The sequence below is a fragment of the Poecilia mexicana genome, unplaced genomic scaffold, assembly GCF_051168715.1.
Source record: "Poecilia mexicana isolate PSO_F unplaced genomic scaffold, ASM5116871v1 scaffold_14, whole genome shotgun sequence".
NCBI lineage: Eukaryota > Metazoa > Chordata > Actinopteri > Cyprinodontiformes > Poeciliidae > Poecilia > Poecilia mexicana.
The window spans coordinates 4,801,548-4,829,418 of NW_028263383.1; the positions used below are offsets into that span (position 1 = coordinate 4,801,548).

At 41.4% G+C, this 27,871-nt stretch overlaps 1 protein-coding gene across 3 annotated transcripts; it reads left to right on the forward strand.

Moving 5' to 3' along the window:
- The first annotated feature begins 1,601 nt into the window (after positions 1-1,601).
- LOC106921468 (pecanex 3) lies at positions 1,602-27,639 on the forward strand. 3 transcript variants are annotated; one of them, XM_014993183.2, is made up of 36 exons: positions 1,602-2,585; positions 3,355-3,834; positions 5,399-5,607; positions 5,682-5,787; positions 5,979-6,018; positions 6,120-6,215; positions 6,956-8,695; positions 10,987-11,116; positions 11,330-11,499; positions 11,954-12,011; positions 12,128-12,269; positions 12,379-12,536; positions 12,709-12,862; positions 13,058-13,090; positions 13,722-13,893; positions 14,021-14,131; positions 14,382-14,473; positions 14,553-14,662; positions 15,243-15,348; positions 15,436-15,528; positions 15,629-15,779; positions 16,566-16,710; positions 16,840-17,017; positions 17,118-17,226; positions 17,359-17,488; positions 17,590-17,648; positions 18,409-18,624; positions 18,976-19,229; positions 19,867-20,097; positions 20,198-20,301; positions 20,952-21,099; positions 21,207-21,437; positions 22,061-22,335; positions 22,422-22,591; positions 23,124-23,512; positions 23,913-27,639. In XM_014993183.2, exons 2-36 carry the CDS (start codon positions 3,682-3,684, stop codon positions 24,066-24,068), a joined length of 6,819 nt encoding a protein of 2,272 aa, XP_014848669.2. In that variant the 5' UTR covers positions 1,602-2,585; positions 3,355-3,681; the 3' UTR covers positions 24,069-27,639. The 3 variants fall into 3 exon arrangements, with proteins under 3 accessions (XP_014848669.2, XP_014848686.2, XP_014848675.2); XM_014993200.2 differs by having other exon boundaries at positions 16,843-17,017; XM_014993189.2 differs by having other exon boundaries at positions 1,602-2,467.
- The last annotated feature ends 232 nt before the right edge of the window (positions 27,640-27,871 follow it).

Here is a 27,871-nt window from a genome sequence, read left to right on the forward strand (position 1 = left end):
CAACATCAGACATCTCAGTCCAGAAATGTGCAGTTCTAGGCACAGCCAAGATACTGCGCAGAACCCTCAAGCTCCCAGGCCTCTGGTAGAGGACCCGAGCTCAGAGGATGAAAGAGACCACCCGCGGAGGGTGAGAAGGGAATTTTTTATATATATATATATATATATATATATATATAGTTCAACAATTAACGAAGTACTGCAAGAATATTTAACATCTACAAATATAATTTGTAAAGTTTTTCTCATGGTTGGGCTGGAAAAATGTGACCCTATGAGTGGGAACTGCGCCGGTTGGTGTTCGTGGCTGACCACTCAGTCACGACGCTAACCATGTCTTTTATTTTTCAGCCTGTCGGACCACTTGCCTGCAGTCAAAGCCACATTGTGAAGAGTTTTTTATTCTGTATTGTACTAGGTGACCGACAACTAGACAAGAAGAGTTACAATGGCATGGAGTGCATCCCACTTTTCCATGTCTGGCATATAACCATTCATTTTTTGCTTTAAAACTGGTTATATTGATCCTGTGTCCAGACAGAGGGATAATCAGTAGCCCAGCATCATGACCTGTTTGTTCTGAAGATCCTGCAGCTTCCACTTCGTCTTCCTAACATGGCGCCTCCTCACCCTGACTCTCATACTGATAGGAGGAACCACAGAGCTCTGTTAAGTTAAAAGCACATTTTCTGAAGTTGGGATATTTTTCCTCCAACAGGTTCCAGAGGAATCACCTCAAACCAGATGTTGGACTGGATTTTATTTCACTGTCATTTGTGAATGTTAGAGCCTCATTTTCAACAGTGGAGCTATAAAGGTTGAAAAAGGTTATCATTTTGGAGAAAGTCTCATCAACATCAATATTTCCACTAAATAAGAGGCAAACAAAAAAAAAAGCTTGATAAAGGAAAAGCCTCTCAGACTCTGAGCCAGACAGCACCAAACTATTCTTTTTATGTTAGACAATAAAAAAAATATTGTCTAACATATTTTTTAGACAATATGTTAGACATATTGTCTAAAGAATAGACAATATTCTTTAGACAATATGTCTAAAGAATATTAGACATATTCTTTATTAAATAATTAATAATATTAATTATTTTAATTAATATTAGAATATTAATTAAATTATGTGAAAATTAATTTCACATAATTATCGCGGCAGAAGCCATTTGTTAAATACTTAATGAAACATATTTACCGTGATGTTTGTTGTAAATGACGTATACTCACAAAGAATTAGATAATTAGTCCAAGTTTGTCGTTTATGGAATGTTCAGAAACTACAGCGGCTGTGATGCGCCAAGACAAAGGTAAACAAAGGTAAAACAGCCCGAACAGGTGATCAACTCTAAACCACTCGCGCCTTTTTAGTCTTCATCTCTTTCTGTCATTTAAGCACACCCGTTGCCATGGCAACCTCCTGCGCTCCACAAGCCGACCAGAGATTTCCTTAAAAACATAACATTCAGTCCGTTACGATATCAGGTTTTCAGGCTTGGTATTTATTTTGCGATTATTAATAAGCGCTCCCGTGAAAACAGCGGTGGCTGATTAGTTAATTTTAAACTCCTGCTAGTTATTTTGATAATGGAACCGAAACGCACAGAATTGCGCAACACCTTGTTGAAACAATAATCACTGAGATTATTATTGTTGTTGGGTCATTAATTTGAACACGTTTTGTTGATTTTTTGTTGTTGTTCTTTGATAATGTTAGGAACGTTTTAAGCCAGTCAGAGCAGGATGTGCAGGTCTCATCGTCCTGGCGGCGTTCAGTTTGTCACCTGATGCCGAGATCGACTCAAAACCTTCCTCGATCGATGTATTGCACCCCGGCTCTCTAGCAAAGCAGGAAGAGTTCAGAAACAATATGAAATGGGGAAAAAAGTTATTTATTAACTGATTAAGTCGTGTTTTAGATTGTTCTTGAAAAACTAATCAGTCACGGCTGATTAGTGGGTGCACTCACTGCTGCACAGTGAACCCATTGATTTTTTTTTTTTTTTTACAGGAGACAGCCGCTCTCCTCTCTTGCAGGTACTGCGTACACCCGCTAAATATTTTAGGGGTACGCAGTACCTTACCGTATCCCCTACTTTCACCCCTGTATATACCTGCATGAGAGAAGACAGACTTATAAGCAGACAGATTTCACTTCGTGAAGTTGACATTCACTTAGCCAATCGGGACCATGGGAACGTCTCCGTCTGCGCGTGCGTACTTACGTACGTGCGTGCGTGTGTCAGCTAGCTGTTAGCTGCGGCTAACAGGAGCTCGGTGTGCCAGACCTGTAACAGTCCCACACAGACTTCGTTTATGCCAGGAAACAGCTGTCGTTCGTGTAGAGAGGGGTTCACTGTTCATGTTTTATGTCTGTCAATGTTTAACACCAAAGAGGATGACGGACTATGAGGAAAACCAAGATAAATTAACCAGCCCCAATAGAACAGCGAAGCTCCAGGTAATCTACAGTTGGACTGCCGTCTTCTGCTAGCTGCATCTTGAGGAGGAAAGCTCTGAGATTTTACAAGGACTGGATGCGGAAGGATATGAGGCAAGCTCAACAGCTAATGCTAACTGTAAGCTATGTTTGGGTCCAGACTTGGAAAGCTGTTTACTGCGAGCAGTTATTTAAAGCTGTCCTCCTAACCTGAGTTTACATAGCTAAAAGCATCCACCAGCGGATAGCGTAGGTCTGTTTTGTTTGTTAAAAAACGTTACATTCACCTTTCATATGGTATGCGGCCTAGCATTAGCCGGTACCTAACGTTAAGAATTCGGATGTTAAACGCTGGCCATCGATTTTTCAGACCTGTAGCAATTTTATTATTTGTATCTTAAGTCTTTGCAGAGGCTAATCCACGCTGGTGGCTCAATAAGTCTACGTATATCATTTAGAAAAGCAAAGCGATTCCATAAAGCTAGGCTAAAGTGTCTGCTAGCCTGCTAATGCAAATCTAAAACTTAATCTCGCTTGCATAGCCCTGGCCTAGCTCTAACATTTTGAAGTTTTAAGCTCCGTCTTTTGAAATTGGAAATATGTTTTGGTCATGTCACGTACCCTCCCATAATGGCGTAAATGGGTGTATTTAGGAATATTGTGGTCAATGGGTGCTTAAAGTAATTATCTTGCTTCAGCTTGGCTACTGTTTAAATAATAAATACTTAATTATGTGTGTAAAATTAAACGAACGAAAGACACATTCATAGTCAAAACACGTGAATAACAAAGTACTATAACAATCAGAGTACGGTGGATTTTGGCTTTCCATTAAATGCATTGCTAAAACAATATCAATCACAGAAACAGATCAACTGTCAAGTGACTATATTTGATTTGTCTTTCAGATGAATGCCATTTCACACTTTCAGTGGGATGTCAAAGTGCCAAAAGATCATACAGCTGAACACCCAGCTGGGGTTAGGGTAGAGAAAAGCAGCATTGGTATAAAAAGGGCACAAGAATATGCAAGGACTTTCAACCTCCACTGAGATCTATAAATATCCACGATACAGAACTGTTGTCCTCAACAAACCAGCCTTGGTCACCATGCTGTCTACGTTGGAAGTGCCATCGTAGAGAGAAGATACCGTGCCTCAATCTGCTGCACGGTTTCTTTGAGCTCCAGCCTTGGAGGAAGCTTTCCAGCTTTTGTCTAACCCAAAACTGTGGAGATGGGCTCCCAAGCTCTACAGATTTTGCGTCAGGGTGTGTGGGCTTCACTCACAGGAGGCTGGTATGTGGACCCCCATCAGAGCACATTCTCCAACTGCATCCACCTGTACCTGTGGATCTTTCTCCTGACCTTCCCTTTTCTTCTGTACATGGTAAGACCACAGTTAACGGCAGCTAAGTTTACAGAATCATTCTTCAAATAATGTGTTGTTGACCTGAAGTTTTTATTTAGCTGATGTGGCAACCTCGCATGAAATCAATACAAAAATTGTCAGTCAGAACTTTTCATACACTCAACATGGCAATGATGTCAAAGTAATTTTAGATATGTTTGAATTGTTCTTTGCCTCAGGGAGGAATAGTTATACATATTCAAGGGTTTAAAAAATGTTGGGTGTAAGAAATTTGAATTTATTGTGTGTTTTCAATATCTTTCATGTGGATTGAAATTTTCACACATGACAAATGTATATCTCTGGCACCAAGGAAGGATTGCTTAAGATCAATTTTCTCCTACAACACACTTAACACATTTTAAGGCTCTATATAAAGACAAGTTTTATTGAGTAACCCACTTAATAAAATTCCTCATAAATGTTGTTTTCTGTCAGTACAATATGTTATGTCTTATTTAAATTTGTTAGTGGAATTTTAGAAAATAGCTTCTGCTACTTTGTGTATAAACCCAAAAAGGTGTTTACTTTGATTCTTCCAGCTGTGGCCAGATTCCTGTGAGGCTCATTGTGTTTTTATCCAACTGGGACCTGGGAGGGTTTAGATAAGAATGAAACACTCCTCCATTTTCAGTGTTTCACAGGTTTTGAAGGTCTTTGTTAATGTCTTAATGCCGAGCCAGAAATGTTGGTTCCCAAACTCCCTGTGAGAAACTTTGTGATAACCCAGGTATAATTACAGAGTGACTCTCTGTCTCGAACAGTTAGAACAGTTCAGGCTGTGCGGACACCGCGGGAGGGGAGACCTTAAAATTCATCCTTAATTTCCCCTTAGTTGAATGGTGGATTTCTATCATTCTTTATTTCTTTTGCCTATTTATATTTATGTAGTTTAAATACAAATGTTCTTTTTATACCTTATTTGGGGTTGGGCAAATCTAGACTTTTCAAAGATTGAGATAAATGTTCCTAAACAAAATGCAGAGAAACTTAATTAATAAAGCCCTGACATAATTCTGGCTGGATGTTTGAACAGTCTTATTGTCACAAATTGTATAGCCAAGTTAAATTGGTCAGTTTCTTAGCACAGAAATTGAACCCACTTTTAATCAGAGTTCATCAATTGTATAATAAGTTATTAGGGTGGAGGTCTGGCTTTTTTCCAGAAGCTTAATGTTCTCCTGCTTTATCCACTGCAAAACCAGTTTAGATGTGTTTTGGGGTTCATTATCCAAGTTTGAACCATCTGAGCTCGACTATTATCCTCAGATAAAATTAAATTACTTGGGATGTTCAACAACAGTCCAAGACCCACCGAGTCTCAAGACGATCACAAGCTGAAAACTACAGAAACACCAATATTACTCACCACTCCAGTGAAGTGAGTTTAGCTTAATCATGAGATAAAAGGGTGCAGACCAAGAAATAACAGCTGCTCCAAAATCAACCCATTCTAGCTTGACTTAAATCTTCAGCTGTCCATTTAGACGAAACATTTCCTGGGTTTCTAATTCCGCCCGGTTTCTTTTCCACTCGCTCTCAGGCTCTTCCTCCAAGCTTGGTGGTGGCAGGCGTGTACTCTGCTGTGGTAGCGATCTTCTTTACTGCCATTAAGGTGGTCAACTACCGACTTCACGCCATGTTCGACCTCGGTGAGATTGTCGAGAAGAAGCAGGCTTCTCTCGCAGCTGATGCCCCGAGGACAGAAGAAGGGGATGATGGGTCAGGAGCTCATGATGGAAATCAGCACAGGTGTGGAGATATAATTGAAAGGGATGTTGGAGAATGGCATTTTTATACTAACCAGTACTTATTTTTTTCTCCAGGGATAGTCATGTTGGTGTCGAGATGACCGTTTTTCGGAAGGTTAACTCGACTCCCCCGGTTCGCTGCAGCTCCCAGCATTCTCTTTTCGGATTGAACCAAGTGTCGGTGAGGATTGCTTGGCTCACTAGTTACATGTTGGCCTCACTCATTTGCCCTGTAATCCTTGTGAATTGACAAATCTTTCATCTTTAGTTTTCAAACCTTTTTCAGTCATCTAACAACGCTGTCATTGCAGGGTTAATAACTATTGATAAGACTCATGAATTTTAATATGCCATATACTTTTGATTTGTTAGGAGTTTTTGCCCCAGCTTGAGGATGTAGGAGGAACTACTGGTAAGCATTTAAACTGTCTTCTCCTTTTTTGTTATTTTCTTGATTTTTGCAAACTTTTCTTTGCTTCACATTTTTTTACAATATCTTTTGTTTTGCTTTAGATCTCAAAGAATTAACACAGGCACAGGGAAGCAATAATGTAATTGTGACTTCGGCCCATCGTGCGATTTTACGTCAGAGCTCCCAGGACGCACAAAGTAAGGCTGCTGTTCTTTTCTGTGATCTGCAGTGAACTTTATTGCATGCTGAGTGGTGTCTAATCCTTGCCTGTATAAAAATAACTCTCCCTCAAAGCATATCTGCACATTCTTATAAATCCTTTCAAGAATAAAAAGTACATTTTGAAACTATTTGGTCCTGTTAAGCCCAACTTGCATTCCAGGATTCCTACACAGTCTGGAAAATATTGGAAAAGTATCGACTTTCATTGAAGTATCTTCCAAGACCTCGATCAGTTTCTGACTTTATTCAAAATCTTATTGCTTCTATCTTGTGTCCTTGTACACGTCATAGCTTCTGTGTTCCGTAATATCCTTATCTTCTCTCCTTGTTTTTCTTACTCCCTTCCTTCAATATGTCTTTGCTGGTCCTTCCTCCTTTTTATCAGTTCCTTTCAGTCTTCTTTGTGTCCTTGCTACTTTTTGCCAATCTTTCTTCCTTCCTCTCGTCATGCCTTTCTCCCTTTGTCTTTGTATCCTTTCTTATGTCCTTGGGTGTGGTTTCCTCTCAATTTTGAGCTTACTTCAATCTAAACTCTCAGCATTGTGGATGTTTCTCCAATAAATTTATGAAGAACACTTGTATTTTACATTTAAATTTTGCATAAAAAATACAGGACTTTGAAAAAAAAAAAAATTTTTTTACATGTAATATTTGTAGAATGCTAAGTAGTTGATGCATTTCAGTCTGATTGTATCATTTTTGGGGGGTGTTTCAGGGCCATCCAGTATGGTCCAGTCCTGCATCTCTGACTCTCCAGGAGGCGAATTCCCAGGTCTCATTGGAGTTCCTGGAGTGTCATCTGGACCTGAAGATCCTGGAGGATGCCTGTCTATCCCGCCTTCACCTTTAAGTCAAGGAGATGGAGGCGAGAAGGAGCAGCCGAAGGACTTTCCAAAACAATCGTCTCATCAGAGTCCCAAGGACAATGGGTTGGGAACATATTGTCCACTTGGGCCCTCTGCCGAATCTGAAAGCTTAGGCGATACACCCCTCAGCCCTCTTATAAAGAGCAGCTTAAGCGAGGAGCTAAGCGAAAACCTCATGGGTTTGGGTCTGGACCCCGGAGCTTTTGCTCCGGGAACTGAGCACCCAGGCAGCCGCAGCGGGGTGGCTTTGGCCGCGGGGTCCACAGACAGCTGCTTCAGTGCAGGTGGAGCTACCACAGACCGTGAGACACTGAGCACCGTGAGCAGCTACCGCTCTGAGAAAACGGACTCCACTCAGTTAGAAAGTCCATCGTTGAGCCAGTCTCGGCCTGCGGATGGACAGACGCCTGCTGCAGCACCGGTGTCAGGTTCTATTGCTCTGAAAAACACAGAGGATGCAGGCGGACAGGGTGGTAGTGACACTGACAACCTGTCGGACAGTGTGCTCCTGCGCTCCCCTTCCAAAGAGTTGTCCATCAGCCAGGGCTTAGACCGGACACTTGTTGAGGAGGACTTACCCCCTCCACACTCTGATATTGCACAGCCCCCTCCTCTCCAGAACTCTTCCCCTTCAAGTAGTGGCCACTCAGAGGTGTGTGACTTGGACAGAAAATCTCATGGTCCTCCTCTCCCCCCACCTCGGCAGGCCAATTCAGTGCCTTCAGGGCTGGCCCTGGGTCTAGTATGTTCTGAGCCTGCTCTGCCCATATCCTCCACCCCGTTGTTACTGTCTGACCCGCCTGCGCTCCAAGCCCAGCAGGTCGTTCGTCCTAAAGACTTAAAGCTGCTGCGGGCCAGCGGCGGAAACATGGGCCACAGGCCGGGCCGAAGGAAAGCTCCCAGACGGCGAACAGGAGCGGGCAGCAGTAGTTTCGACTGCGGCTCTTACAGGCGTCACCACAATCACAGGCAACACAGAGATTACATCCCAGTGCGCAGCCGGCTGGGGGCTAAAGCTTACAGCGAAAGTTTGTTTGAGGACTCCAGTGACGAGGACGACGGCAGTGACATTAGCGCCGGGTCCAGCCTGGGCTCCCAGCGCAGATACAGCTCAGACGAGGACAACGACAATGACGACGACTCGAGTTCCTCTACCTCTTGCTACTCCTCAGACCTCGCCAACATCAACATTACATCTCTTCTCTCCACTGCTGCTCAACTTCCTGCTCCAAGGGAGGACGATTTACCCGAAACCTCGGGCCCCTCTCACTCTCGTGCTGCTCAACGCTCCTCTAGCACAGCGAGCGCTAAGACTCATGCGAGGGTACTAAGTATGGATGGGGCTGGTGGGGGCCAGAGCAACGCAGCGACCACGCCCTCCGCTCTTCTTCCAATGCCCTCCACGTCCACCCCGGCTCCCCGCACCCTTACCATGTCTAAGTCTGATCTGGAAGCCCGGACTATACACACAGACGGCTTCCCTGTATGCCATCGTCATCATCGGCTGGATTCTCTCGGAGGGTCTTGGACCGGCAACCAGATGGGTTGGAGGGCAGGAGAGCTGGTTGAAGAGGGAGCCGTGGGTGGAGGTTAGTTCACCTGAAAATCATTAGTTTAAAGCAAGTGTTGCAGACTCACCCCTTTTCTGAGAAGTAACTCGGTTTTAAAAATGTTTTTGACTATCCAGTTAAGTATTAAGACTCTGATTTTTATGCCAAGTTTTATGGTTTAGATTTAGAAGCACTTGAAAATGGAGCTGCACAATGTATCAAATCTTAATATCAGATCCTTCCTTGGGTGCAATATTAAGTCAGGCGTGCCATTTCAAGTGCAGTGCAGTAGGGTTCTGCTTTATGATGATGCATTTGGCCATTTGAATAGATGTTGACTTTCCTCAGTTGGTATTGATCTGAGAAACTCAGGTTCTAGAGCTCACTGAGAGTTATGGGTGCATTGTGTCGAAGGGAAAAGAAACAGTACTGAGGAAAATGGGAGTAATAATCATAGAGCTGCACAATATATTAAATTACAGTCATTATCACAATATCATTGTTGTATTGCAATTTCAAAGGCAAACATTTTAAGACCATTTAATAGGCTACAGCGGCCATTAATCCCAGAACCTGACGCTTATATTTAGGATGCTAAAGCTATTGGAAAGTGCTGAGGTCATTGTATAATTTGAAAGACTCAAAATGTGTCTGGGAAATTTTGTTTAATTATAATAGGTGTTACCATTTCAATTTTCAGCAACAATATTGCAGTTTAAATAATTTTGTAATATGGTGCAGCAATGCCTATTTATCAGTCAATATTATTTCTAGCAATGTTATCTATTGCTAGAAATAATATTGACCAACTTATGTTGGTCTATATTATGTTATTATTGGTCAAATAACATAATATGACCAACATAATAGGTCAAATTATGTTGACCTAGAATTTACCTTGGAATTAGTAAAAAACACGTCCTTTACTGGGAGTGAGTAATTGAAAGATAAATGTGTAGGAGTCATTTTTTTTGCTCATCAAAACTGTAAATCATCCCCAGAGCAGTGCTAAAATCTAATTATGGCTATTCCCCACATTGTAAACCTTAACGAGTCGCCAAGGAGGAAGACATTTCCTGTAGCATGAGGGCATCCAGATGTGGTGTAGATTAAATCCTGAAAATGTGGTTCTGATACCAGACAACACAGGGCTCAAATGGCAAGCAGTGTGTTTTATTAATAGCAGCAGCAGCAGCTTAGAGGCAATGTTTCTTTGTTTTACTTTCTTAAGAAAGCTGTTAAAACCATGACGCCTCTGCTGATTTTAATCAGCTTGTAGGCATTGCATTCCTGATGAGCGATGTAGAGCAACTAGATTTGCTGGTGCTTTGTCACTGATTAGGAGGGAGGAAATTCCAAGATGGCGCTACTTTAAGTTTTGCATTTAATTAAAGAAAACATGAGTTTCCTTTCAAAAGAAGATTTTAATAAACACAAAGAGTTTGGCCATACATAAATCGAAGGGAAGTGTATGTCGAAAGAGGGACTTGGGTTACATTATATATAACTTATGAATTTATGAATTACATTTCTAAATTTAACAATTTGGCTTTTCCACAGAGATCTTTGCACAAAACTTCTGAAAAAAAACCCCATTTCAGTTCACACCTTTTAAGAGCAACGGGTATTTAACAGACTTTAGTGTACATCATCATAACAAGGCTAAAACACATCGTCCTGTATCGGTTAGGTAAATTAGTTTGTGTAGCTAATCTTAAAGCTGATAAATGTAAGGTTTTACTAGTACTTCTTGCCATCAGCGAATTCATTGACAAAGTTTGAAACTTAAAGAAACAAAAATCAAATATCAAACTTCAAGTCAAAAGTTCTAACTTGGTTGTGAAATGTTCCAGACATTATTGCTTAAGAATTGTTAGTTTGCCTTGATGAAAACCTGCTATTGATATGTAAAACAGTAAGATGAAAAGAATGTACACTCCCACTTCTGAGATGAAGCTAATGCTTTGTGATATAAAGGGTTGATATAACGTAGGAAGGATGATTTATTCTACTCGAAGCTGGGAGCATGGTGTGCTTTTCATCCTCAAAGCTGAATAATACAGGTTTAGGCCAAAGTGTCAGGTTTCTGTCAGAGTTATGAGTCTGTTGTGACCACAGGCACCTCACTGTTTGTCTATCATAAATACAATTGCCTTTCCCTTTAACGTAGTGTTATCCACAAGAACCAGTAAGCGGATGTTGCCTGTTTTCAACAGCTAACAGACATGAATGTATAACCAGTTTTGATGCAGCCTTTTCTTGCTGTTACTCACGTAATTAATGGTGTAATTGAAGCCATTGCACTGATGAACCCATTAACTCTTTTCCAGCTTTAGGTCCAGAAGACGGAAGCAAACATGAATGCTTGACGAGCGTGAAGAGGACCCAGGCGATTCGCCGGAGGCACAACGCCGGGAGCAACCCCACACCCCCACCTTCAACAATGGGATCTCCTCCCAGGTTAGTGTGGTAGACGGGAGTACAAGGTTGCATCAGCCTTTTCTTTGATCACTCTGATCTTTAATAAATCTGTTAAAAAAAAAAAAAAAAAAAAAAAAATCTATGATGTGTTTAAATCGATACTAATTTGTAAAAAAAAAAATCTGATTTATTTAAACTAGTTTATAAGGAGAGCTACAGACATGCTATTTTTTTTGTTGTTGTTTCTTTTAGCCTCCAAGACCTTCAGCGTGTTCGGACCTCGTCTCATTCACGCACCCGCACGCTGCCGTCAGCCTTACAGTTTGCGTCTTCGCTCCTACTCCCCCGCAGCGGCATCCACGAGGCCTCCAACTTCGACGACACATCAGAGGGAGCGGTACACTATTTCTACGATGAAAGCGGTGAGTCAGTGAGTTTGAAGGATTAACTCAGTGGGGAAGAGGAGCTGTCGGGTCATTTGGATGTATATTTGATTTCAGCCCCGGTCTAATACTTCAATCAAATTAATAAAATTAGCAACTTGTAAGTGCTTGAAAATGTGACGGTTTTAAAGTTCAGTAAAACATCACTTCATCACAGAGTAGTATACCTACTCTGTCACTGGAATTTTTCATGTTGATGCATTAGATGCGTTTAATCTTTACTGCAGTCGATCTTTTTGTCCCAGACGGGGCTTTTTAATTACATTCAGCTGGGAAAAAATAATAAAGCAAATATTGATTGTTCTTAATAAATACTTTTATAATAAGTTGAAAAAATATGGATGAAGAAAGTTTAGACTTGATGCAAAGGAGGAATACATGGAAAATGACTACATGCTTCATAATTACTTTTATTTTGGGTGCTCTGTCTCAGGAGTGAAGAGATCATACACTTTTGGGCCTGCTGGAGGTGGTTATGAGGACCCAGTTCAGTACGTAAAAAGACTACACAGAATGCATTATTTTTTTAAAAATGTTTATGCCACTGAGTGAATCAGTTTTTGAAAAGCATACAGTACAAAAAGTTGTTAAAATGTGAATCTTGCAGAGAAAGAGAGAGGCAGTCCCAGTCATCAAGCTTCACCTCCACTGAGGTTCAGGATGGAGCTCCAGTCCTGTCCATCCTCCAGCCCAGACCCGTGGTTCTGCAGGGCATGCAGGTCCGCAGGGTGCCGCTCGAAATGCCGGAGGTTAGCCGACCTTAAGTACTTGTACAGCAGATTATTCCTGGTCGAATATGTTGGTTAGTCCTTCTTTTAATTAAGTACCAGTTTTTACCTTTTTTTTTTTTCTTTCTAGTTTGATCTTGATCACGAATCTCTCCAAGAATCCCATGAGAACACTCTGATGATTGAGGAGAAAGCCAAGCCTAAGCAGTACTACCGGTTTTGGGTGCTGCCTGGAAAGTGGTTGAGGGTTCGATACGATCGACTGGCTCTTCTGGCTCTGTTGGACAGGTGGGAAGAAATGTTGGCATAATGACAAGAAATTATGATTCATGGCTTTTTTCTTTTTATGGCATATAAGTCAGTTTATCTCAAAAAGCCTTCATAACTTGAAGGCAGTTAGATGAAGGTGTTGCAGCCTGATGGAGTTAAAAATAATAATTCCTCTGGACTTTGCGTGCAGGAATCGCCGTGTGGGAGAGAACGTGTTTTCGGTGTTGTTGGCCAGCCTGGTGGCCTTCCTGGGGTTTCTGCTCCTGCTTCAGGGCTTTTTCAGGGACATCTGGGTCTTCCAGTTCTGCTTGGTCATTGCCAGCTGCCAGTACTCTCTACTGAAGGTAGGTAACCTGCATATTTTAGAAAAAACGTATTAAATATACATTAATCATGTATCTTTCTGACATGTGGATCCAAGTGTTTTTTTTTCCTCCAGCATTACATGTTTTTTTTTGTCTTACAAGTTGTAGAGTCTTTAGCATTTATGTTAATGATTTAATAAATGTGAAATATAAAATCGTCTCCTTCTACTTCAGAGCGTACAGCCGGATGCCGCCTCCCCGATGCATGTGAGTATTGATTTATGCTCATCATTTGATGGGGGAGCAAATGCTTTCATGTTGAGCTGATTTGATGAGGTCTTAAGGAAATGTCTGATACTTTGCTCAAAATTTATACCGCCTTCCACCTTGATCTTTGAGTAGATGAAGAAATGATGAAATCAGAAATGGTTAGCAAAGGATGAGACGAGCAGAAGAGTTTTAATCAGGCATGGGTCGGTCTCAGTTAAGGCAAGGTTTTAACAAGCTTTTATTGAAATGAGGAAAACTCCCAGAGAGACTGGAGTTTTCTCCAGGCATATGGAGCATGTAGTAACAGCACTTCCCCTCCCCCACCTGTTGCTTTGCAGTGCTGGACACCTGGCTGAAAGAAGGCTTCTGACCTTTCAGTGGTTTCCATTACACTTAAATATTGTTCATAGTGTCTTCATACAGGCAGCATGAAACTAAAGAAGCATCACTCATTACTCCGATTTTTTCACACTACCATAAAGAACATTTAAAGCTAATGATTGGTGTAGATTTGAGTCAGTGTCATTCTTGGGTTGAAGAAAGAGAAAATCAGGCATTGTTTAAACACAAACCTGAGCCAACCATGCCAGTATGACTAAAATAAACGTTTTCTCGTCTTATTTCCCAGGGCCATAACTGGATCATTGTGTACAGTCGGCCTGTTTACTTCTGCTTGTGTTGTGGGATGATCTGGATATTTGACCTGTCTGGGCGAGCTGGAAGTCTGCAGCCATTCTCCCTCTATGGGGTCACTTTCTTCTCTGGACACTTCCTGCTGTGTGTCAGGGACATGCTTATTGGTCAGTTTTTATCAATCACTTTTTAAAATCAACTTTTTACAAGATGATGTGTCTTGGGATTATTCTAAAAAGTAAATGACTTTAAGAGTAATTGATGTTTTTTTTGTTTTTTTTCCTGGTCCAACAGTTTTTGCCTTGTGCTTTCCGGTCATTTTCCTGTTTGGGTTGCTACCTCAGGTCAATACATTTGTGATGTGTCTGCTGGAGCAGATCGACATGCACATTTTTGGTGGAACCGGTAAGACTGCGCTTGCCCCGACAAGAAACAGCTTCTTCCTGTTTATTGCAAACAGCTGGGGAATATTTTCAGATGATCATGCTATTTTTTTTTTATTTTACAAACTGTTATCACTTCTTTTTTTTATTTTTTTCAAAACGCAGCATTCAAACAGCAGTGTGTTTCACACTGTGTTTATAATTTTTTTTAAATCCATTGTTTGTTGACTCTTCCATATGTTGTTTCTGAACTTTGTCTCCTCTTTCATCAGCTACTACCAGCCCGCTCTCATCTCTGTTCAGCCTCATACGCAGCATAGTGGTGGCAGCTCTGCTCTATGGATTTTGCCTCGGCGCCATTAATGTAAGTCCTTCTGAAATTTAGATTAATTGTCATCGATTTTAGCTCATATTTAATGTGAATATGCAATTAATTGGAACAGGCCCCATGGGGGGATGCCCATGTGCCAGTGCTGTTCTCCGTGTTTTGTGGTCTACTTTTGGCCTTGTCCTACCACCTAAGCCGCCAAAGCAGTGACCCAACCATTCTGTGGTTAGTGTTCATTCCTCCTATTGTCAGCAGTTGAACAGTGAGAGATTATGTGTAAATCTCCTGATATTCAAAGAAGAAGGAAGTTTTTTTTACTCACTCAGAAATGGTGATAAATGTCTTATTTCTTCACCATGATATATTCAAATTGTACGTTATAAAGTGAGTCGCTTAAAAGATTTTTTTTTTTATTTGTAGAGTTTGCTTTTAGTTTTAGAAATTTGGATGCACATAAAAAATTACGGACAATGGAAAAAGTTGTTTCGAACCATTCTTGTTCTCCATTTTACTGAACACAAAATTTTGACTTTCTAAAAAGTGGATATAGACACCACACAGCTTTCATTTGCTTTTTGTCTTCTGTATTTTAGTTTTCAACTTAAATACACTTAAATACACTCGCCACAACTTTGCTGGTATCCTGGAAACAATATCTGGAAATTTGCGTCTAAATGATAAATGTACTGAATCCCTGCCAAACACAGCTGACCTTTTCCTGTTTTCACCACGCTGCAGCCAGTGAAGACTTATAATTCATAGTAGTTCTTATTTGATTTATTTAGCTGTTGGCTTTTTGCTTTAGGTCATTGGTCCGGTCCAAATTATTCCCAGAACTGGAGAACAGAACACCAGAAGATCCCCCTGTGGAAATCAAAGATCCTCTCCCTGAGAAGCTGCGTAACTCTGTGGTAAAAAAAAACAGCCTGACTGATTCCAGCGGCATGTTTCCAGGTGTATCCATGCTCCGTGGTTAAACCGTCCCCGTCTCTTTGCAGAGTGAGATCCTTCATTCAGATCTCGTCATGTGTCCGCTCATGGCTGTGATTACCTTCGCCATCAGTGCCAGCACCGTTTTCATCGCTCTCCAGGCAGGCGCTCACTCTTCCAGTGCTTTTCTCTCAAGATTTTGGCGACAGGTGTTAACAGATTTTTAATGCTCATGTTTTTCTTTTCCTGCTTGACCCTTAGCCTGCTCTCAGCTTCGTCCTGTACATCCTGGCTGGAGTTGTAGGGTTCGTTACACACTATCTCCTGCCTCAGCTCCGTAAACAGCTGCCATGGTTCTGCCTTGCACACCCTGTGCTCCGATCCAGAGAGTACAGCCAGTTTGAAGTCCGAGGTGAGCTTCTGAGGAATTTTATCTTCTGAAAGTACGTCTTAACAAAATAAAATTCTTACAACACAAAAAATACATGAAAACAAGCCAGTTCACTGTCGGTTTCAGGAATGGACTGGAGCTGTGTTTACTGTTTCAGTTCATTTTTTTGTGCATCTTCCCTTTTTTCCATTATTTACTTCTGTGCAAAAGTATTTACTCATCAAATTTTTTTGTCACGTTGTAACCACAAACATCACATTTTATTGAGATCTCATACATTTTGAAAGGAAACAAAAATGAAACATAGTTTTCCCGTTCTTTTTTTAACAAATATAAAAAGTGGTGCATATGTGTGTGTGTATGTACACAGCTCGATTTTTATGGAAGAGTGGCAAGTAGAAAGCCATAATTCCTATATGCAGTGTATCAGAAGGGAATATGTGGAGGTACCCTAAATATAATGTCAGATCTGTAATGGAATGGTTTAAAACACTGGATGCTGAGTACTAACACATACCACACTTATTAATTTTTGATTTCTCAATAATAATGATAGTTATAAATATTTCATGCTGCATCTCAAAATCTCAAACATAACGCTTTGAAGTTTTGTGGCTGTTATGTGACAAAATGAAAAAAAAAAAAAAAAAAGTCCTTCTGATTCAGTGTCTAATTAACAGCAACGTTTCCCCCTCCAGGTTCTTTTCTACCAGATTTTACAGCTTTGGTTTGAAGGGTGCACTTTTAACGATGGATTTGTGTCTGCAGCAGTCTGTGTAACGTCGTTTTGCTCTCTGCCTTCCCCAGATGCTGCTCAGTTGATGTGGTTTGAGAAGCTGTACGCGTGGCTTCAGTGCGTGGAGAAATACTTCATCTACCCAGCGGTGGTGCTGAACTCTCTAACAACCGAAGCCCGAACTGTCGGCCAGAGTCATAAAGATCTGGACATCTAGTAAGTCTTGTCAGGGTTGGGTTTATGGCAAGCTCCCGTCACTGTTTTCATCTAAAATCCTCAGTGCAAAAAACAGAATGTAGCTGCGGATGTTGTGTTTAGCAGTGCGTGTCTGTGTTTTTCCTCCAGCAGCCGAGCTCTCTTCATCTCAGTCGCAGGAATGAAGCTGCTGCGCTCATCCTTCTGCACCCCGTCTCAGCAGTACGTCACGCTGTGCTTTACCACGCTCTTCTTTCACTGTGACTATCCACACTTCTCGGAGACCTTCCTGATCGACTACTACTTCATGTCCATCGTCTTCAGCAAGGTGAGCACAACAAAAGAAATCATTTTCTCCAGTTGGTTAAAAACAGAAATTTCAGACATTCCTACATGTAATGGTGTTTTTTTCCTCTGTGTTTTAACAGATGTGGGATCTGCTGTACAAGTTGCGCTTTGTTCTGACTTACATTGCCCCCTGGCAGATCACATGGGGCTCAGCCTTTCACGCTTTTGCTCAACCGTTTGCCGTTCCTCGTATCCTTCTGTTAGTCCAACCTGTTGGCAGTGTTGATAGAAAAGATTGAACTCTTCAAGTTACTTCTTGTTCCTCTCTTACAGTCATCAAATTGAATTTCCACATTGTGCCCTTAACTCGTGTTTCTTCAGACTCTGCTGTGCTTTTTGTTCAGGCAGTCTTCTCCGCCATCTTTTCCACGCCCCTCAACCCTGTTCTGGGCAGCGCCGTGTTCGTCACCTCTTACACGAGGCCTGTGAAATTCTGGGAGCGAGACTACAAGTATGTGTTACTCAATATTGCACATGCAAGTGTGGAAGTGCTGCTCACATACTCCAAATACTGGATAAAGTATCGCATTTAACACCGAAACCTTTTTGCAGCACAAAGCGGGTCGACCATTCGAACACCAGACTCGCCACTCAGTTAGACCGCAACCCAGGTATGCCGCTAGTGATCTTTGCTCATGTTTTTACAGCACTTGCAAAATGTATACCCTTGATGTTTTCACATTTTATCACACAGATACTAACTTTAAAATTTTATCGGGGCATCACTTAATAGATCAACACAGATTAGTACATAATTAAGTGAAAGAAAAATCAAATCGTTTTTGACATTTTTCAGAAAAAGTCAGAGAAGTGACTTTTTGCATGTATTTGGTCAGATTTTTAACGTCTAAAAAATAACAAACAAGTGCACAAAACATAATTGTCCTTTTTATTTAAAGGTTATACTTTAAATAAAGTAAGGCAATACTTTCTAGAGCTTTTTTTGCTGAAGGTACAGCTGCCACTTTTGTGGGTTGTTTCCTTACCTTCCTTGCTCAAATAGACAAAATCACTTGTTATGAACTTATTTTCCTCTGCTGTCCCCTAAATGACTTGTAGGACTTTAAATGAGACTTCTTGCACAAAAGCCGGATTTGTGAAGACCACAGCTAAGTTCTCCTGTTACCAGATTCAGGCCAGAACTCTGCAGCTCCTCCAGAGGGAACTGCTGTCCACTAATTGTGTTGTTTGACTCCATTCACAAATTACTTCTGAAGACAGTTGTGGTTGCACTGCATTTGTATTTAGGGTTAGCAGAGGTTATCAGAGTCTAAACATCAAAAAGTCCAGGGGTATGAACACTTTTGCAAGACATCGTATTGTTTTGTGTCATTGCTCTTGTGGTGAGCATCTCTTCTTTTCCCCCTGAAGGCGCCGACGACAACAACTTGAACTCGATTTTCTACGAGCACCTGACGCGCTCTCTACAGCACAGCCTGTGCGGCGACCTGCTGCTCGGTCGCTGGGGCAACTACAGCACGGGTGACTGCTTCATCCTGGCGTCGGACTACCTCAACGCTCTGGTGCACATCATTGAGATCGGCAACGGCCTCGTCACCTTCCAGCTGCGTGGGCTGGAGTTCAGAGGTCAGCTGTGGCTTAGGATGCAAATGAATGGAGCCTTTGAAAGCAATCAGTTCTCAGTCTACAGAGTGTTTACTTTTTAATTTCCTTTGTGAAAATGTTTCAAAAATGTGATTTTAAAAGAAGGCTGAAGGGGATTGTAGCAGAGCTTTTATGTCTAAAAATATTTTCATCGTGTCTTAAAATTACATTTTATGCACAGATTCCTAGCACTGTTATCTCTTACAGAGTATAAAAGCTGTTTATTTTGTTACAACGTTTTAGAAGTTTAGCAAAGTCCCACAGATTCTAACCTTACTGATTAAAGAGAAACGTCATCTTTGGCTTTGAGGCTGATTCCGACACCCTGTCCAGGTACGTACTGTCAGCAGAGGGAGGTAGAGGCCATCACGGAGGGGGTGGAGGAGGACGAAGGCTGCTGCTGCTGCGAACCAGGTCATCTGCCGCAGATGTTGTCCTTCAACGCTGCGTTTGGACAGCGCTGGCTGGCCTGGGAAGTGGCTGCCACCAAATATGTTCTGGAGGGCTATAGTATCAGCGACAATAACGCAGCCTCCATGTTGCAAGTATTCGACCTGCGCAAGATTCTCATCACCTATTATGTGAAGGTAAGACATCGATCAGTGGAGGTTTGTTTTCTAGCTGATGGATTCTTGACTTGATGACCAGATGTACGGTTCTCATGTGAGATGTTGCGTGTTGTAGACCAGAAGGAAACAACTTTGAAGTTTAAAGTTTTATTATGTAAAACAAGAGGTACTTGGAGAATAACTAATGCAATAGTAACAAATTGAAGTTTATTGTGTGTAAAATCCATCCAAATAAACACATCAGGTTGTTTCTGTGCTGTTTTTAAAAACTTTACATTTTGACTCTCCCTCAGTGGATGTTTTTCTGTTTTTTTTTTGTTTATTATTTATTTTTATGGTCAATGGAGGAATAACTCACCATTAGATATTATTTTTAGGAATTTGTATCCTCATTGCATGAACGTCTATATTGATGTAGTCTGTTGTCATGGCAACAGCTTCTCTTTTTCTAGAATCGGTTATTGGCCAGTCATATCTCTTCTCTTAATTTCTTCTCTTTATGCAAAGGTTCACAAATATTGATGGTGGCTGTGCTTTTAATAACTGTTAGTCATAATGCCATGCAGTGCTTCTGCACATTTATTCAATCTCACTGTTAAGCATGCACAGAATTTCTCTCCAACCGTCGTTTTAAATGTAACCGCTTCACCACCAGAGCATCATCTACTATGTGAGTCGGTCCCCTAAGCTTGAGGAGTGGCTGGCCAATGAGGCGATCCAGGAGGCTCTGCGGCAGTGCCTTGCCCCCAACTACGTGGACAGTGACCCCACCTTCAACTTGAACATCGACGAGGACTACGACCACCGAGCCTCGGGCATCACCCCCTCCTCATTCAGCATGGTTTACCTCGACTGGATTCAGTACTGCAACAGCAGGCGCCAAACGGTTAGACCCGACACAACATGACGACAAGAAAACTAACAAGAAGAGATAGTAAATGTTGTATGTTTTAATTTCTTTTTTTTACTTTATTTTGGTGTTGTAGCCGGTAACTTGTGAGAGGGATTCCCCGCTCGTCAACTTGTGTTTTGGCCTGTGTATCCTGGGAAGAAGAGCTCTGGGCACAGCCTCTCACAGCATGTCTGCAAGGTAAAAACCACAAGACCACTTTCACATTATGTCTCATTTCAACCACATGCTGAAATGTATTTTATTGGGATTTTAAGCACTCTATGAATCCACACTGTTTACCATAATGATGATGTAGAATTGAGAGAAGCCTGACTTTCTTTGTGTTTATCAATGAAAATTTGCAAGAATAAAACCATGAGAAGTCTTATTTGTAGTTTGCAACAAACCATTTAGAAGAGAACACAAACGCTGCTAAAACACGACAAATCCTTCTTAACTACACTTGCAGGTATCGTTCTGTTTGGATGCTGTTTTTCAGCAGTCAGTGAAGCGTTGGAGAAATGGCTGGAGCTAAATACGGTGCAATGCTGGAAGAAAGCTTAATAGGTTGACCTTTCAGCAGGACATCAACCTTAAACAATCAAACAAAGATGAATTTAAGCGGTTTAAATCAACGTATTTGAATGGCCCAGTCAAAGTCCATGTAAAATCTAAAACTGCAGTTCAGACTCTCCATTCAGTCTGAATTTGAGCAGGTAGAGACGAATCCTAAAAGGTTTGCATCCATTTACATTGTCTAGACTTATTACTTTTGTAAAATACATTGAAGTGTTATGCTGTTACTACTCCCCATGTAGTGAAAAATGTTAAATCTTTAACTGTGACAGTTTGGAGCCATTCCTCTACGGCCTGCACGCGCTCTTCAAAGGAGATTTCCGCATCACGTCGCCCAGGGATGAGTGGGTGTTTGCAGACATGGACCTGCTGAATCGAGTCGTGGCGCCAGGAGTTCGAATGTCCCTCAAACTGCATCAGGTAACGTCGCTGAAAACAAAAACAAAACAAAAAAAAATCCCAGACTAATTACGTTTGGATATTTTTTTTGTCACTGGTGTTGAACTGTTGCTTTTTTCCCCCCGTAGGATCATTTTACGTCTCCAGATGAGTACGAGGATCCGATGGTTCTGTATGACGCAATCACGGGGAACGAAGAAAAGATGCTGATTTCCCATGAAGGTGACCCGGTGTGGCGCAGCGCCATCCTGGCCAACATGCCGTCGCTGCTGGCGCTGCGACACATCATGGACGACGGCAGCGACGAGTACAAGATCATCATGCTCAACAAGAGATTCCTCAGCTTCAGAGTCATCAAGGTCTTTGTTGTGTAGAAATGTCCAAATTTACAGTTTTGTTTCTGTTTTTAACAAATCTGTAATGTTTCTAATTAAGCATTAATTAAACATATATTTGTAATCTGTAAAAGTATAGAATTGGACTTGGGGATTTCTAGGTTTGGAAAAATTATTTTTTTACCAGACTTTGTATGTCCCAATGTCTAAAAGTGTTTTCCTTCTGTAATTCCTTCCGTTTGTTTCTGACTTTCTTTCCTTATCCCTGTGGTTCCTTCTTTCCTTCTTGTGTTCTGTCTTTGGGTTGTTGCTTCTTTCTTTCTTTGTCTGTCTTGGCATCTTTGTGTCCCTGCTCCATTTCTTCCCCGTTTGTTTCTCTCTTCCCTCTTTGTATCCTTCTACTTTTCAGGTTCTTGTTCTTGCACATTACAGTAAAGTAGTAAAAGCTAACCTGCTATTAAATATTTGCAGTGGATTTCTATGAATTCAGTATTTTAGAGGTGACCGTAAAGGTCTGGTAACTCTGGGAGGTTGAGTGTTGAAACAGATGCAATTTATTTTGAAAAAATATCTAAGAACCGTAGATTCTGGATGTTTAAAATATAAAAAAATGATCTCTTTTTTTCCCCCCAACTTTGTGCCCTTAGGTGAACAGAGAATGTGTGCGTGGGCTGTGGGCCGGCCAACAGCAGGAGCTGGTTTTCCTGCGTAACCGTAACCCAGAGCGAGGGAGCATTCAGAACGCCAAACAGGCCCTGAGGAACATGATCAACTCCTCCTGCGATCAGCCCATCGGTTATCCGATATACGTGTCCCCGCTCACCACCTCGTACGCCGGGGGTCACGGCCAGCTCCGGTCGGTGTGGGGCGGCCCGGTCAGCCCACACAACATCTACACATGGCTCATCAGCAGCTGGGATCGGTATGTGTGTGTGTTTTTTTTTTTTTTGTTGTTTTTTTTTTCAGTTGGTGCTTTCAGTGTAGACTCCGATCTTTTTGTGACTGCAGGTTGCAGAAAGGCTGCGGCGCCGGCTGTAACAGTGGCGGAAACATCGAGGATTCAGACTGCGGAGGAGGCTCCACTTCCGTCTCCACTAACCCAGCCATTCACACCACGCAGAGCACGCCAGCCTCCGGCCTGCCCCAGCCGCACATCACCACTGTCCAGCCCTCCATGGGTAGAGATTTTTTGTTCATTTCATATCATTTAAAAAAGGAATCTGATTACTAATTAAAAAGGAGATCAAAGGTGTTGCGTTGTCATGTTTTCTTCCATATTTAAGAAGTAGAGATGCACCAACATTGAAATATTAAAAAACTTCTAGATCAGGTCTTGGTGACAGTGTGGCCAGTCCATGAGGGCAGATCTATTCAGTCTAATTCTATGTTTTGTGCTGTAAGTGACGTCATGTTTTAATATTTATTTTCACTTTCTGGACCATTTGAAAGATTTCTTGCCGTTTATTTTTCCATGTTTGACAAAAGTGGTCAACCTTTTGTTTTGTTTTTTTTGTGTGTTTTTTTTCCAGTTTCATTATTATTTATTTTACATTAGATGTTGATGTTTTAAGTCAATTCTGCACTGTTTTTCTATTTCGGATCAGCCGATATTAAACCTCAGATATCGGTATTGGTATCGCAAGTGAAAAAAGTGGATCGGTGCGGTGCGTCCCTATTAAGGAGCCATTTTAAGGCTGGTCTTGCTTTCAGGTACAGACAACCCTGCAGGCCCAACCCAGAGATGGCCCTGCCACCCTCAGCCTCTCCAAGTGGCTCTGCTCAGCCAATCAGAGAGCAGGATGGAGGCTGGCCTGCTGTCCTCTCTGCAGCGGACATCCTCCATCCAGGGGCTCCTGGGCCAGCAGCTCTCCAGCTCCCAGCTCTCCTTCAGCAGCTCCATGGTTCCTCCGCCTCTGCCCGCCCCGGAGCACTTCTGCCCGGCAGCCCTGCTGGACACCTCGGGCCACAGGTTGAGCCACAGGAGCGGCCTGCACTACGACAGCCACTTTGGCAAGTGGAGCTTTTCAGGCAGGAAGGGCTTTAACGGGCCGGCCGCCGTGGAGCTCGAAGGAGGACCAGTACAGACGATACGCACACAGGTAGGCAGACTGCTGGTCTGGAAAACTAAAGACACTATACCAACCTATTATCATCAGAAACTGTTATTTTTATAAAGACTGAATTGTTACAAACTCTGTCCCACCTTTGATTGGAGTTTCTCACTGAGGTTATTAGTCTTCAAGTGTCTGAATGATTTGAAAGGCTTCCCACTAAAATTTTTAAAGGATTGTTTTTGGGTTGTTGTTTTCTTCCAATTTTAGAAAAAGTAGAATGTTTTAAAAGGCATAAATATGCAAAATCTTGTCTGGTTGAAGTTTGGTTGAAGGACAAACACGTGGCTCATAGAGGAGGATGACTCAACATCTGCAGCTTGTTCATTGTTAATATTTTTCTTTGACTTTTCTTTGTTTTTAATAATTATTTATTATTATCTCTCAGCCTCCTCCTCATTCAGCGCCACTGCAGGAGGCTGGTCTCACACACGACCCGCTCGGAGCCACTCAGACGCTGGACCCGACCCTGCTGGCTTCAGCGGACGCTCCCGCTTCAAAAGAGGAATCCACAGAGCTGCCTTTACTTGATCAACTCCGCTGACTTTTGCACTGGCGACATTTTCTACGACGAAAGCACACCGTGGGACCCAACCCGCCCCACCCCAACAAGACGCATTCCAGCCGCTCCGGGACTCATTCCATCGATCCTGAATCTGGGAGCAGAAACGTCCCGCCGCAGCCGGAGCGGCTCAGCGCGCAGCAGACCGCGGAGTGAATTTAGCCAACTTCACAAGTCAGGTTTCATCATGAGATCTGATCATCTACCTTTTTTTTTTTTTGTTTCTACGGACAACCTTTGGGTTGTAACACAAGTGACAGGCCAGAAAGGCCAGTGCAATTAAAAGGGATATTTTGCTTCAGGAGTGCTTATTTTTCTATACCAGAGAAAAGAATCTAGCGTCTGACTGTCTTTTACTCGACAGATGCAGCGACAAGTGTTTCTTTTTCATTGATTCAAAAAAAAAAAAAAAGAGAGAGATCAGTAGGTTACTGTACCTGACGTGTGGAAACCATGAAAAGCCTTGTTTAGTCCCCCCCAGCCCCCTGTTACTGCATCCTGACTGAACCTGCAGCCTAGCGTCGATATCTGACGGAGCGTATTGACAAACTTCAGGAGCCTCCGCGGTGCCTCTCTCCACCGCACGCCGCGTGGAAACAGAAATAACACCCAGTCCTGGCCATGAAGAGCATGGCCAGATCAGCAGTTAACAAAAACATCCCCCCTCACCCAGACCGACGGGCGGTGCGCCAACGGCGAGTTCACAGATTATTTGGGCCTGTAAGAAGAACTGAATTGAAAGGTTGAGATGTGGCAGACGGAATGGGCCAAACGGAGGCTCCTCTGTCTGAAAACATGGGGCTTAAAAACCCATGAACTGGGGGTTAAAAATGTCAAACCTTTTTGTTTCAGTGGGTTGAATGTCCTTTCTTTATTTATTTTTTTTGTTTGTTTTTTTTTTTTTACTTGAAGAATCCCAAGTTCCTCAGTGATTAAAAACACACTGAGTTTGCTTTTTTGTTTGATAGACGATCAATAAAAGCCTGACCGGTTAGATCCAGCCGGCTGTCGGCTCTCCAGATAGCAGGGATTCATGCTGCTCAGTGTGGGGAGCAGCGCTTCCTCCGCCTCTCCCGTTACTGTACTACTGCTTCTGCATCCCCTGCTACTACTAATGTACCCACTACTACTGCTGTTTCCTCCACAGTTAAATCCAGCGTTTTAGTTGGAACATTACACCGCGGAATAAATGGTAAAAGCAAAGGCGAAATATTTATTTGATTAACGTTGTCTTACTGATTATCTTTTATGGGCGGGGCTGCCTATGTGGTGTGCTGATGTATTTGCCTTCTGTCGATTGCATCCTCTCTTTCTCCCATCAGTTTGTCTAAAAATGTATCATCAGTACCAAGAGTTGTTTAAAGGGATAGTTTGCATATTTGAAGTGGGATTTTGGAAGCACTTTTGACCAATATGTATCTTATTTTGAGACTAATCAGAATTTTCAACTCGCTTGTTAATATTAATTTTAACTGCATAAAATAATTTTTCTAGCCTCTCTGGCTTCAGTGGTCAATAATTATTTCTATCAAGATTAAAGGCAATATTACAGTATTTTTATTTATTTAAAATGGGAACAAAACGATTACTGGGTTAACATTTTAAACTGGCTTTAGCATCTCGTGTAGCAAAGACCAGTTAGCTCAGTCTGTGTGTACATTTTAGAGAACATAGATCTTTCACACTTATATTTCTACAAGGCTGCTTACATTTTCAGACCCAATATGTATTTAAGACAAATTTGCAGTAAGTCTTCCTCTTATCCTTTCAAGTCTTGCTCTTTCTCGCTTTCCCGCAGCCCGAGGGAATAAATTGTCACGTCAACATATCGCAGCTTCTTGCATCTCTGCACTTAATTGCTAATTTCTTGTTAATTTTTAGTTGTATTCACTCAATAACCACCTCTACACTGAAGAGTGTAGTTGCTGAGCTTTGATCATGATCGAGAATCAGCCGATTCCAGTCATCTTTTTTTTTTTTTTATGGTTTTCCTCCTCTTTAAGTTATATCTGATCATTCCTCCAAGTATCAGGGAGGTTTCAATGGAGAAACCAAATTTAGAAAAAGGTCTAAAGAAATTAATAAATCTTTTTTTTTTTAACTGGATCATTGTTCAAAAAGTGATTTGGGTTACTCTGTCAAAGTTTATGAAACATGTTAGGACTGAAATCAAGTTTCCTGCTTATGTTTTCATGCTGAGCATCTGTTACCTTCCTCATTACGGAGGAGGGTTTAATCTACTGTCCATCAGTGCTTCACACAAAACCATTTCCAAATAAACAAATCGTCTCTTTAAGCCTGTAGCATGACTGGAAATATTCCTGAGAACTCAAATTTAATTTTTCTCCTTTCCACTTTTCCTTTTTTTTTTTTTTTTTTTTTTACCGCTGTGAAAATCTGCAAGTTTTAATGGGTTGCAGGTAAACATGAAACAAAACAAAGCAACTGGCAGCCCGTTGAGATGTTCTCCGCAGCGCCCAGCTGTCGGCTCTCTGCAGTGTTCGTAACGTTGTGCCATAGCATTAATTGCCAGATCCTGGTTTGCTCACAAATTAATTTCTCTGTGATTTTTTTTTTTTTTTTTTTTCCCCTCTTCGGGAAACTTGAAAGAAGACGAGCATTCTCAGGATTTAACATTTTGGGGGGGAGGAAATAAAAGTAAGAGGGATTTAAGATCTTTTTTTATTATTATTATTTGAGTCGGGTGGCTTGAATTAGGCTCTGGTTGAAAAATGGATATTGGAGGCAAATTTGATGCTTAAAATTATAAATGGAGTTTCTCTTTAAAATGAAGGTCACTTAATGTGTGGGTTGGGAACTGGGTCACACTGGTGTTACAATTCTTCATGGCGTTTGAGAAATCTCTCTCTCTGCTGCCGTCTTTGCTCCACTTTAAGCTCCTTACAGATTTTTTTTTTTTTTTTTTTTAAATCCTTTGAGCAGCCCTGAGGATTTTTGTAAATTTGCTGCGAGGAACCTTGTATAGCATCTCTCCCAGGACTAACAACACCCTCAACTCAGGAAATACAGACTTGTCGATCAGTGCTGTTTTCTTTTTTTTTTTTTTTTTTTTTTTATATATAATTTGCATCCAAAGCAATGGGGAATTTTTCTGTCTCTTTTTTTCTTCTTTATTTTTCTTTGTTGGGAGATGGGAAAGCACAAGCTAACAGGCAGACCTGGGTGTCCAAAAGGGATTTCTGAATCTCTAGATCTATGTACAGCATGTTTGCTATATGAATATATATTTAAAATATAAATCTATTTTATTATTGGGTTTTTTGTTTTTTCTTCTCCATCAAAGACACTATGTGCTGAAGGGTGAGACTCTGGATTTAACTCAACCTGAAGAGCTGAAATGTGCAGTTTGGGAAGAATCACTTATTACTTCTTTTGCACAAGATTTCATCGTCCATCATCCCAGTTTTTCATTTTAGACATTTTTGGGAGGGTGGCCTTTTATTTAAGAACTTTTAAGTCAATGTTCTGTACAGTTTTTTTTTGTGATTTTTTTTTTTTCTTCTATTTAAATTAAAGTTTTTGTCTTTGCAAACTTGTTGGTCGGAGTGATTTATTGTTCTTTTTTTGTGAAATGCTGTTTTAATCTTGGGTATCTTGACTTTTTGTTAGTTTAAATTTGTTATGGATTGGAAATTTAGTGCCTTTTAACTGTATTGGCACCGTGTGAACTTCTTCAAAATCAAGTATGTTTCGTTATCAGATGGACAAAGAATCAGCTATTTGTGAAGTGGAAAGAAGCTTTCAAATGTACATATTCTAATGCT